Source organism: Eimeria tenella, genomic scaffold (assembly GCF_000499545.2).
Source record: "Eimeria tenella Houghton genomic scaffold, Eth_scaff55, whole genome shotgun sequence".
In the NCBI taxonomy this organism is placed as follows: domain Eukaryota; phylum Apicomplexa; class Conoidasida; order Eucoccidiorida; family Eimeriidae; genus Eimeria; species Eimeria tenella.
In genome coordinates, this window is record NW_013543412.1 from 51,713 (window position 1) to 64,200 (window position 12,488).

At 51.4% G+C, this 12,488-nt stretch overlaps 3 protein-coding genes across 3 annotated transcripts; all 3 read right to left on the bottom strand.

The window, feature by feature from the left end:
- Window positions 1-1,254: 1,254 nt before the first annotated feature.
- Window positions 1,255-3,114, bottom strand: ETH_00001705 (uncharacterized protein; the record flags this gene model as incomplete). The annotated part of the gene is made up of 1 exon (XM_013377546.1): window positions 1,255-3,114. The coding sequence occupies one exon, from the start codon at window positions 3,112-3,114 to the stop codon at window positions 1,255-1,257; it is 1,860 nt and encodes a 619-aa protein (XP_013233000.1).
- Window positions 3,115-5,710: 2,596 nt separating this feature from the next.
- Window positions 5,711-6,738, bottom strand: ETH_00001710 (vesicle transport v-SNARE domain-containing protein, putative; the record flags this gene model as incomplete). The annotated part of the gene is made up of 3 exons (XM_013377547.1): window positions 5,711-5,977; window positions 6,108-6,389; window positions 6,565-6,738. 3 exons carry the CDS (start codon window positions 6,736-6,738, stop codon window positions 5,711-5,713), a joined length of 723 nt encoding a protein of 240 aa, XP_013233001.1.
- Window positions 6,739-8,564: 1,826 nt separating this feature from the next.
- On the bottom strand, window positions 8,565-11,799 carry ETH_00001715 (dihydroorotase protein, putative; the record flags this gene model as incomplete). Its single annotated transcript, XM_013377548.1, has 12 exons — window positions 8,565-8,690; window positions 8,994-9,043; window positions 9,250-9,346; window positions 9,575-9,635; window positions 9,768-9,826; window positions 9,980-10,129; window positions 10,303-10,422; window positions 10,594-10,722; window positions 10,867-10,917; window positions 11,092-11,187; window positions 11,427-11,514; window positions 11,678-11,799. 12 exons carry the CDS (start codon window positions 11,797-11,799, stop codon window positions 8,565-8,567), a joined length of 1,149 nt encoding a protein of 382 aa, XP_013233002.1.
- Between the last annotated feature and the right edge of the window lie 689 nt (window positions 11,800-12,488).

Below are 12,488 nucleotides of genomic sequence, written 5' to 3' on the forward strand. Positions count from 1 at the left end.
CCGCCCCCCTTTGTGCAAACTAATTTCCCTACTATTTGCTTGTACGTCGGATCTTGTCCGTGACAGATGCAATAACAGGCGAGGGGAGTTCAAGCTCGGCAAAAAAGACTAGCATTGCTCTTTAGAGCCGCATTAGTCAGCTGCAAGTGGCGAAGTTATCCTGCGATTGCCGAATGAGTCAGCAAATAATGCAGGGACACTCAGTAATGCCACGGCCTAGGCAGTACTCCAATTTTATGGAGGCGAGGCACAGCGATTATCAAAACCCTTTATTCTTCCGAACCAACTATTTTGCCTAAAGGACAAAGCCAACTGCTCGGAACTGTAGGGCCTTCTGTATGAGAGAGGCATGATGCGCACCTACCACTTGCTGCAGCCATCTTTCTGTTGCACCAGAGCACCAAGAACATATATCTCCATCTTTGGTGCCACAAACTCAAATTCTGTTATTCTTGTGTTTTCGTTTGAAGAGAATAGTTTCACCCTGGAACACCGCCAGGTGCGCGTAGGCTAGAGGTTAGAACTGAATGGCTTTCAGACTGCAAGCGCTGGACATAAGACTGTAAGAAGCCTAGAGGTCTACACTTTATAGATATTTGATTGCAGTCACATATAGATTACCCTTAAAGCCTAACTGGGTCCGGTTGTGTATTAATTTTTTCTGTGTTTCCCACTAAGGCTTGGTGCATGGAGCGCCGTGCTGCTACGTTCATCCTGATATCGATGGCTTGAAGTTCGTTTCCCATTGTGCGCTGACCCTGCATGCAGCCAAGTGGTCCGCTAAAATGGAGAAAGACGCTACGCTATTTTCACATTTGAACATAAGCACTGGGCAGCCGCACTGCAGTGGGCATTTTGCACACCACAGGAGGAATAGTCCCAGCCAGCGAGCAATTACGCCGCCACGAAGTTTAGAAAACATCAGAAACACACACTTTACGATCCAACCGTGGCTTTTGCCACTGATTGAAGCTGCTCTTGGCACAGCAGCAGCATTTGTCTCAGCACTATGGAGCGAAAACAATCATCATACGTTACTAGCTGATGTAAAAATCAGACACGTGCAAACGCGCACGTAGGAACACTTGGCACTGATGTACAAATGCAAGGCATCCCGTTCACTTATGCATCGCGAAAGCCAGGCACTTCCATGAGGCGAACAACGTAGTCAGCGCACCATATTTTCATTGCTTGCCCCGTGCAGTTCCAAAGAATACATCATATCATGCAAACCCTCCCTAAATTTCCCACCGTTTATTGTTGACCCGCTTCACTTCTTAGAAGCGCCACTTCCCAGAACCACTCAAGGAGCTCCGTAACCTCACTAGGGTCACTGGGCTGCTTGCTGTTCTCATAGGCTCTGCATTCTTTGGCAACGTGAGGCGGCACAATTTTGGACCCCCTGGCGGAAGGCATAATACCCGCAATCTTTCCCGGCCACTGCACTTTCCACCAGTGGTGTCCATTTGCCTTGTAGTCAATGATGAACGTTTTGATATTTTTGGCATGTTCCTTCGTTATGTGAAGGATCTCCATGGAACAAGATTCTCTGTTGCTCAGCTGCTGCAGGTCTTTTATTGCATCGTTTCCAACCCGCATCTGGTGAGGCGTGAGATTAAGCGATTGCACTGCCTCCTCGAGTCTGTTTCTCTGCGCCATCAAGACCTCTTTTAACACTTCCCTCACCTTGATTTCCTCTTCGGCCTTTTCGACGCAGATGTTGGCATCGACCTCAGCCACATCCATGTGGCGCATGAGGCGGTCAAACACTGTGCAGGGATTGCGGAGGAAGCCCACGTAGTTGTTGGTGACCTCGTCGGCCGCCTCCTTCTCCTCAGGACTCAGTCTTTTCATGATGCTCTCCGGCCTGGTGAACCAGCAAAAGTCGTCGGTGTACTTGCCAGCCCGCGCCACGCCGTCCTCAGCCTGGGCCAGATCCAGCGTCACTCGGAGCTTGGTGGCGTTGAAGCTGCTGTCTGCGGGCTCCAGGAGTTTCGCCTCTGAAATTTGTTTCGATATCTCGAAAGCCCGAGGCTCCATGGTGCCGCCGCGCGAGATGTTGGGCTCACGCGCGAACAGACTCCACAGCGCGCACAGCTCGGGAGCGCGGTCGTTGACCCACTTCAGGTTGTCGCTGAACTCCAGCAAAAACTCGGCACAGTCCTCTGGCACTGGCTCCGCAGGGCCTGCCGGAGCAGCAGGAGGCGCAGCCGGGGGGGCCTCCGCGGGAACAGCAGCAGCTGCGTCTTCTTCCTTTTCGGGCTGCGAAGGTGGGTAGAGGGCTCGGTAAGCCTCGGGCGTTAGGGCCTCCACGAATTCGTCAGACTCCGGGGGACTGGAGGGGGGCGTCTCTGTCTGCGGCTCTGCCTCTCTTTCCTCCTTTTCAAGTTCCTTCGCAGGAGGCGACTCTGCAGCAGGCTCCACGGGCGGCTGCGCTTCTGGCGCAGAAGGCTCGCCCGCTGCTTCCCCTGCTGCAGTTGCTGCGCCTGCTGCGGCGGGAAGTGCGGCAGCAGCAGCCACGCCGAGCCCCGCTAACCCTGCGGGAGCAGTCAAGGATGGCTGCGGGGCTTCTGGCTCTGCCTTTGGGCCCCGCTGTCTCCTCCGAAGTACTGGCAATCGTCTGAAGATGGCTCTCGCCGCTCGGCGCGCCCCCGCCTTCAGCCTTGCGGCGCCCCTCCGGATGCCTCGCCAGAGCCTCCTCATTTTTTCTGCAGCTCTCCTGCGCACGTTTTGGAAGACCCGCCGCAGCCTCGAGCGCCTTCTGCCGTGCGGCTGCTGGCGGGCTTGCGGGGTGGAGCTGCCGCTGCCAGCTCCGCCCCAGATGTCTGGGCCTTGGGCCCCCTGTAGCTCTTCCAGGGACCTCTCTTCATTATCCTGGACGTTTGAGAATGAAGGAAAACCCTTTTGGGCTTCTGCAAAAGAAAATTCGGGCCCCTTGTTGGCGGCCGCTGGCTGGGGTCGTCCCAGCGGTGCGTCGACGGAGGGCACGGAGAGGACAGCGGCTCCATAAGGCTTCCGCGGCCTCGCACTGGAGGCGAACAGAGCCTTAGAGAAAGTGAAAATACATAACAACAGGCATGAAGTTCTGCAGAGATACGCAGTCCTCCACCGCATTGTCCTGGACAGATTCCACCGATGCTGCGCCGACGATCCCTATGAAACGCGAGAAAATCTTGCACTACCGGGCAAAAAGATTTCAAAACAATTTATTTATGCTATGCAAATCCTTTACTGTACATATTTCTATGTTTGAAGTTTCTTCCACGAAGGTGACTTTGCAGAGGCCGCCGATGTTCAGTGAGTGGATCGGACACGCCAGCCCATGGAAGGCAATACGTCGAATGCCTGGCACTTACACCGGCTACGTGAATTCAATGCAAAACTAAAAATAAAATATACCAAAAATATGATTTAAACGATGCAATGAGCGCAGAGTCATCAGCAAGCACAGCCGGCAAGCAGTTGCGCCTGAAGCTGTCGGCGCCCTCCCGGAGTCGACAGGGTGTCAGCTGTGGTGGACACGGCTAACAAAGCAGCACCCGTGCACATAAACAAGCTGCACCTATCAGAATGAAAGAACGCTCACATATGTCAGCATTAGTGAAAGGAAGAGGCTCAAAAGTTCTATTGTTCTCCGCTCATTTTTCGCTGTTTAGTTTACAGGTATGCGCCTTCACTCAGCAGCAACGGCGCGATTTGTGAATATGCAAATTCAGCGCTTCTACATTCAGAAGACAACTCCACCAAAAGCTGTCACCATAAAGCCATGCTAAATTTCTAGAGGGATACTAGGAGGGTGGGCCTGCAGTGTCCAACCATCCTGATCTGATTTCCGTCTACAGCTGCTGCTTGGCTATGTGCAGGCGCTGTTCGACTTCTGCGACCCTTTCGCCCCAATGTTTTCCGTAAAGCGACCCATTTTGAGGATCCTTATTTTTACCAAAGTTGTTAATCCAGAATAATCAGGTGGAATTATTGTGTGCCCCGTTGAAACTGCCGGAAAGCGGAGTACGACGTGCCGCCATGCTCCAATAATACTTGCTGATCTCAAGAGCAAGAAAACGCGCGCCAAGTTGTAGAGCTACCAATCGGTGTTGTGTAAATACAAGTGTGGAGTGAGAATACACGTAGAAGACAAGAAATTGAAAGAGGTGAAACACGTGGCAAGCTTGCATCCGCAGCTGGAGTGAAGTATGGAAGATATTAGCAAACTATGGAGCAGAGTGCATGGGAGAGAGTTGTAGAACACCGGCGAAAATCGTGCCCGACCAAAATTGACATTTCCTGCTTGACGATTTAGTTTTCTAGGACGGGAGCCAGTTGGCCATTCAAGTATTCTGAATAAAGGGCCTGTATATTCTGAATAACAGAGAGCGGTGACGCAGAAACGCAACTTTGCCTTCTTCCGCTTCACTTTTTTCAATTCAACTATAGCACATGTCCGTTCCCTTGCTTGCAATATGCCTTTTGTGCCGTTTACTACGGTCTGTTCGTATCGTGACCAGTGGAGAGGAGTTGAAGGCCGCTCGTTCAAAGTCGCAGGCGCTGGTTTGTGTGTGTAGAACATTAGTAACAAAAGAGCGAGGGTAGTAGAGCCACCCTGGGGACGGATGAATGACCGAAGGAAAAGGAACAAAAAAAGAGCTTCCAGCTTGCTCAGATAGCTTGCTTGGTGGCTTAAAGATGAGTTGAGGCCGGCACTTCGAGAAGGTGAAGCAAAAATTGTGCAGAAGATGAAAAGGAGGCTCAGAACCAGGCGAGACGAATACATGGAAGGAGAAGTGACCTTTTTCAGAGCAGCCACGCTACAGGCTTAACGGTCTGATTGATTTCACTGAATTTCAACTTTGGATAAAGTACACAAAAAAGACCTGCTATAGCTGCTCGTGCCACAGCCACGTGCCCAGACAGAAATTAGGGAAGTAACGAACTACAAGTGTACTAACTTGGCCTGCAGTGCACCTCAAGCTTCCTTGTTTTTCATCAACTTCTGCTTGCGCCCACAGTCACTTGCCGCGTGCCACAATATATAAAGCTTTCCGTGACAAATATGGCGCAACAACCCAATTTGTTCCTTCTTGATATGCCTTGTTTACTTCACGCGACCTTCAACGCTAAATCTGGTATACCAATTCATAGCTGCAACAGGTCCCCGGAGACGACGGCAGCAGCTATGTCACCTCTCCACTTTTTCCCAAAGGAACGACAGCTGGAGATGAAATGGATACATGCGAATGCGCTTAAGACAACCAGCGGCCAACACGAGCGGCCTGTTCGCTAATTACTACCCTATATCTTTAGCCCGTTTCTTCTGACTTGCATGACATTTCTAGAGCGCTAAAGTCCCTTAGGAACAGTTCGGCAAAAATGGGGTAGCATTGCTCTTCAGAGCCGCACTAGTCATTCGCCAGTGGCGATGCTGGCTTTGGGTGTGTAGTAAACAAATAGTGGACGAACACTCCAAACTACCACACACTGGACAGCCCTCCAATTTTAGAGATGAGGCGCTGCGATCGCCAAAACCTTTTGTTCTCCTGGACAATATATTTTGCGTCAAAGACGACATCCACTGCTCAGAATTGCACAGCCATCTCTATGAAACAGACAAGATGCACACCCGCAATTTGCTGCGGGCGCCGGCCTGTGGCTGCAGAGCATCGAAGATTCGCCTTCTCCAGCTTCGCAAGAACAGCAGCAGCAAGTGCGTGCCTCATCTTCCCGGTAGGGCGATGAGCACGACTGAGGCAATAAGGAGCAGAACGACGCAGCAGCAAAGACACTGCAGGCATCGGTCGCTGGCTGCGTTCTTTGCGATGGCCTGCGCCGTCTTTTTTGTTCGACCGATGTTGAATTCAACGTCTTCCAGTTTGTCCTTTACGTTGTCGAGCTGGTCGTTCTGCTGCTGCATCCGCTGCAGTATCGCTCCCCCCATGTCTTCCGTCTCAGCCACTTGCAGCTGCGTGCGCGCTAGGCTCAGCTGACGAACACACGGCCACAACAACAGCGCAAGCAGCAACATGGGAGGGAGCTCGCACTGTTGAAGGACAAAAATACTGCAGTCGAGTCAAACAACTTCGAAATATTTCGTGTTTCCGGTGCCGGCTGACCTGAGTCTTGTCCTGCACTTCATCTCCTAGCATGATGAGCTGCTGCCGCTGCTGCTGCGGGCTGAGGTCTTGATCCTGTGTCGGCTCGTGTGTCTTCCCATATCTCTCCAGCAGCTGATCTTTGCTCACCGTCAGAAGCTGCTCTTCACATTCGGCGCTCAGCGCCATGAACTCTTGCCGCAGCTGTTGCTGCCGACGCACCAGCCGCGAAATGACCTCGGGGCTCAAGACTGAAGAGGAGCAGCGCAGCTCTAAAGAGAGCGAACGGCTGCAGACGGCCGCCTGGTGCATCCCCACCCACAGTAGCGCACAAAGACAGAGGAATTAAGTGACAACCATGAGTCTCCCTATAAAACGGAAGAAGTGCCAAAAAGGTTCCATAGAAAGCGACAACACACTGCCAGACTGGAGGGGAAACAGTTCAGATCTGTGCTCCATCAGGGGGCGTTAGCGGTACCTCCTGTTTGACTCTGTTGATTTGAAACACTTTCATTTGCCTTTCTTGGCTGTTCGCCAAAGGGGCAGCTGCCAGCTCACTGAGAGCCCCACGCAGGTCGTCTATAGCCTGCTGAAAACGCTGCAGCTGCTCCTCCACTTCATTGCCACCAACTGCATCCGTTTGGTAGTCCATTCTCATGTAAGTGTACTGCAGCAGGCTGGAACGGCTGTACGTTCAAAATATTCAAATCGACAAGAGAAAGGGTCGCTCTAGCTTCCGGGTCTGATGCCCGCAATGAATGCAGCCACACATGTTGTCAAACGCTCATGATGCTATTGTTTTGTTGTTACTGCTGTTCTTGTGACGGTGGCGCTCGCATGCGGTTCACTTTTTCAAACAAATTCAGCTCTCTGCCGGCTCTGGGAACGGCAGGCACCAAAGTGCATGCCGTTCAAACTTGCGAGGGGATGCAGCGACACGTAGGCTTTCGGAGAGATAAGTAAGCTAGGGAAACAGGCTTCATTGAGTAAATGGTGGGAAACGGAAGATCAAGGTGCCGTTAGTGGCTGACGCCTCTCCCACTCACAAAGACCTGCTTTGGCCTGTATCCAAACCTTCCGCCCTGCGTCTCTTTTGTGCGGATAATAGAGGAACAAAGAAGAACCCGGAGATCCCATATGCATTCTTGACAGCCTTCACGTAGGGCAAAGAGGTCTTGTGAGGCTGCTTTGTGTGCGAAGTCGAGAGGAGTCCGCAGACACGGACCGCATCACCAGGGATGATGGGTGGGAACAAACGATTAAAGAGACTCGAAGAAACCCAAGAGAGGCCACTGCAGATGCCTCTCAGGAAATCGTGCTTACAGCGGCTTGATGCTGCAGATTTTACAGAGAACACATGGATCTGATCAGGCGTGAAGGCACCATGTGCAAATCCGTCTGGTACTGTCCCCTATCTATTTCCGCGGTTGATTGACCGTATGGACCCAAATAGCCCCCCAATGCCTGTGCAATCAAGCATGTAATGAGAAGAAAAACTATATAAACAGCAACTTTGGCCTACGTGGCTCCCACTCGAGAGCTGCCAGAGGATACGGATCCTCGTGGGGCCTCGGACGACAAGCTGTGGCGTGCATAGCGAGGCTTTGAGGCGCTTGCATGCGTCAATTTTGTCTCGTTCGCAAATTGTTTTACCTTTTATACGGTTGTCTAAGGGAAAATTAGACAGCTGAGGCAGCTGCTGCGCGTCCACCTAGTCTACACCCACTCATCGTGCCATTTGCCAAAACATACACGTGAAACCGCAGTAAATGCACTGTATGACAGTTAGTTCATTCTAGTTTGAGGAATTTGGTCCGTCTCTAGAGATGTCAGGTATTCGGGATTCCAAGGATATCACATTGCCTCTGGACCGAGTGGCTCGGCTGAAGGCAGCAACCGGACCACGTGCACGCTGGAAAGTGCAGGCGACAAGCGCGGATAAAACACGCAGCAGCAGTAACATAAGCACAGACCGAGATACTGTGCAACTCTGCAAGACACGAACCCTTCTCAGTGTCAGTACTCTGTGTTGCAGCCCGGAACTGACTACAGTGTCTGGCTGGCGAACAGTCCGTCTACCACCACGTAACTTTGCTACAGTGCTCTTAAGCTGTGTGCTGATACGACATTGAACTGCGCTATTAGCGTCAACCCGCACACGCTACACTGCTAAATTAGCACCGTCGGCAGCGAGTTGTCAGCAAATAGTCGACCAACGCCTTTGCGAAGGCATCGGCGTCACAGACAGAGTAAGAGCTAGGAGACAGACGTTGCCATCTCACTTCAAATCTGCATTGGAAGTAACCATTCAATCATTGGCAGCTAGCCACGATAGCGAGCTGCTGCTTGCGTGCTGCGGCGACTGCAGTGGGGCGTATGGACCAGCACTCATGCTCACATTTGCACGAGCCACCAAATGGCCGTTTCACCAGGCGAGCTCATGTTTTCAGTTACGCTAAACCCAAGGACTACAGCCCGTCACTGACGAGCCTCCAAGCTCCTGGAAAACGGGACTACTTTTAGGGTGTAGCCAAGTTCATGGCCAGCGAGGAAGGGAACAACGTCCGTGCTAGTACCTTCAGCTCCACAGACGACATTCGGGATCTGAAGGGGAACACAAACACAGAGATGAAAAATATTGCATGCGAAAACGAAACAGCTGCTGGGCTGCATAGGCGTCGCTGCGTAACACATCTTGAACGCTTTGTTGCCAATGGCGACAGCAGTAAACATAACGATCGTACAAATCCCGAACATGCATAAACTCGGGAAGAAAATGAAATGGCTGGGCTTGCAGCTTAGAAGACGCACAGCTAGCTTTAACACCATCCCGTTAAGCGCGATATTGAAATTCAACAAAGTACCCTTGGCCCTCATTCACACCAGCTACGCCAACGGCATCCTTACCCTGCACGGTGTCTGCTCCAGCACAACGCAATCCTCGCCCTCCACCAGCTCTGCACAGACAGAAAACGGAGTCCTGAGCGCTAAAGTCGCACTTTAACTTGTAGGCCATTAAAGAAGAGAGATGTCTGGAAACCAATGTGATGGCATTAAGTCAAATCTAACCAGCTGAGATACTATGTTTTGGCTGCATGAACTCCTAAAGAGCTGGCAACTTGGCTGTGTTTCTGTTATTTTGTGCGACGGAGTTGCTGCTCACCCTTTTTAGGAAGCCCAAAGAAAGCTGCTGCGTTTTCGCAAGCAAAACTTTGCAATTTGTCTAGGCATCCCGCACGGGCAAAAGTGTCTGCGAGATACTGCACACAAGTAAGCCAGAGGAACACTAGCGTAAATCTGTCCGTACATGGAGTTCCACTTCACACTGGCTGCACAATTGATTAGCGCATGAGTGCAAAGACATCTGTGAGCTAGGCGGTTGCATCACATTCATTTGATGCGACTCGCTTGCGCCTAAACACCTAAATCGTGAACCTGAAAGTGCAAAGTTCATGCTAAACAGCCACATGAAATGGAGTAAAACCTACCGCAAGAAGGAAGGGTTGCGTGAATACACCAGCTGCTGGCGGATATGAATCTTTCTTGTGCCTGTGGACAGAACCGGAAAAGTAGCTGAACTGGGGTAGCAGGTGCCGCCGCAAGTACCGCCACTTCACTGAGTGGCGCAGAACAACAGCCTAAGCTAAAATCTGTGGCGTCAATTAGAGCGGATTCACTTGCCGAGGATGAGGCGCAGAATCCGAGCCTAGAAAGAACTGCGGATGACCCTCGCGCACGACCTGCAGTCATTCTCAAGTAATACTGCAGTAGTGACTAAGCGAATGCACCATGATCTGAACTATAAAGGAACACTGCATCGATACATAAGTAACACTTAAATAGACGGAGACAACTTCTACATGGGTTCCTGTTCTTCTTGAGAATATGCTTACCTGCAGGAGCGCCTCTCGGTCCTCCGCGCTCTTTGCAATGGGTTTGCAAAAGTTGTGGGAGTGAGCTACGCGAGGCTGGATAGATGATTTATCGGAACAGTCCATCTGGCGCTGAACATCCTCTGTTGTCCACACATCCTCAGTGGTCAGCTTCACGCACAGCAAACAGAAACGCGTGACACAAAGGCTTTTAAGCTCAAGATCTGGGATTTCTCGTGGCAAAACAATCTGGTGGCCGCCCTGCTTGAGCTCAGTGGCCCGGCTGTGGCCTCTTGACTTGGTCTGGGAAGGGATCAGAAGCTGCGGCTGAACGCGACGCTCACCCGCAGGTGGTGAGCAGTTATAGATGCGGCTACATTAGGTTTGCCCTTAATCGCTTTTACTGCTGCAGCCGTTGAAATGTGCTCGAAAACGATCTTCAGTTTGGGGAAGCGCGAATGGAGCTGAAGTATACAGAAGCAGCGGCACATGCAGAACACTAAAGTCGTATGATAGCCCCCAAGATCCACGTCCAAAGCAAAGAGAGTACCACAGCTAAAAGTGCGCATTGTGGAAACTTCACTCGTCTTAGTCATTTCTCCCAGATGCATCTGGTGCAGCTGTGAGTTGCTCACGTCTTCAAATATAGGTAAGAACATTTCTTCCGCGCGGAGTGTCGGCGCGTCTGGCTTTTCAGCGTGGATGTGCAAACTCATGCCGAGTTCTTCCATCACTTTAAAGACACCCTCATATTGGGTAAGGTCCTACCAGAATGCACGCCGCCGCAGCCACTTGATCCCAGGTGAACAGTTCAGACTTAGCACTCCACCGCTGCCTCCTAATGAAACAGTACGCTAGTTGGACTGAGAGACAAGGCGCCGCGTTCACTGCACAGAATTATTCCCTACCTCCACGCCGGCCTCGGAGTTTGTTGTCACACCACGCGGGTATAGTTTAACCTGCGAAGAGCAACGAACAAAAAGCATGGCAGCTGAACAAGTGGATGCAGCATGCAGTATCCGTTGTCATTTGAATGGACCCGCTTCTAATGTATTAGCATTCAGAAGAAAAGCAATTCTACAGCACTGCACATCTCCTGGTGGATAATTACATCCCGCCAATGGAGAACCCACTCCAACAACATGCGATTCCTTCGCGCGCTTGGCGATATCGTCGGCGTCGATCTCGCGGCAGAGGTACAAGGTCATCAAGTAATTCACATTGGGGTCCTGGCAAAGCAACACTAGAGGCTTATTTTCGCATTCTGGACAAAATAGAATGGCAGACACTTTCGTGAAGGTGCAAAAGCTACGCTTTTGTTGAGGCTTACACCTCTTTTGTGTCCCGGGAAATGTTACCCAGGTCTGTACACATTCTAGGCTAGGGGGTATTCGTATAGGAGGAAAGACGTTAATGGATGAAGCAGAGCACAAAGTAGCAAACCAACGAGCTGCAAGGTGGTGCTCACCCTTTTCAGAAGTTCATTTCTGTATTCGAGCGCTTGTGAGCATGTCACAATCGGCGGCACAGTGTTGGGCATCACCAGGACCCGGTCGCTGGACGGCGCATAGACACAAGCAGAAAGATTCGCAGTGACCAAGAAAGCTTACTTTCCTGACTTAACATGAAATTCAACTGCAGTGCGATACGGTAGTTCAAACATCACGAAGGAGCAGGCTCGCGGTCTGTGCTTTGCAGAGGACATGCGCGGCTGCTCACCACCCTCCCTTGCGTATTTGAAGCGTGACCATATCCATCAGTTCCACTTGCCGGAGATGGGTGTGCATGTCATCCGCCATAGGCATCACAAGACGCCCTCCATTAAGGCCCATCATGACCATGGTGGCGAGCCATTAGTTACAGCTGCACAGCACCAAGGCAACCTGCTCCCTTTCAGTGCAAAAAAAGCTAAAATTACCACGAAGGGAATTAATGACATATGCGCGAGGGAAGTCAGACAGAAGGCTCTCCAATATTGGTTGTGGGGCTGTGGCTGGGAACAGCTCTCATAACGGCCACCCAGCGCCGATGGGGCTGCACCATTTGGTGCAGCATCTCTTGTAAATTATTTCGCTTGTGTTGTCTTTTAGACCCTTAGTGGTTGTATCATTGCGTGAGCGTAATCGCTTGCGACTGGTGCAGGCTTCATGGACTGATCATGTCTCCTGCTGCATGCCGTCGGACGGGGGGCTCAATTTTCGACATTTTGAAGTCATTAACGGCCTTGCTTTCGTCATTTCAAACAAGTATATGATTTTTTTTGCGCTATTCTTGTTTGCTGGCGCCTGAGGTCACCCACTGTGGCAACACTGCAGGGTGTTGGTACCTCAGATCCCCTCACTCTGGGTAATGCTCTGTGTTGGAGGTGAGGAAATCAGCAGGCTACTGCGGCTCCCATTGACGCTCCCATTGTGCCAGTGTGCAATGCGAAGCCGCCCCCTCTACAAGTGATACGGTCCGGCAAGCTTCTTCAAAGCATACTAAAGACTTGGCCGGCCCACGTCGCTACTTGCTTTCGATCGCTCACTTG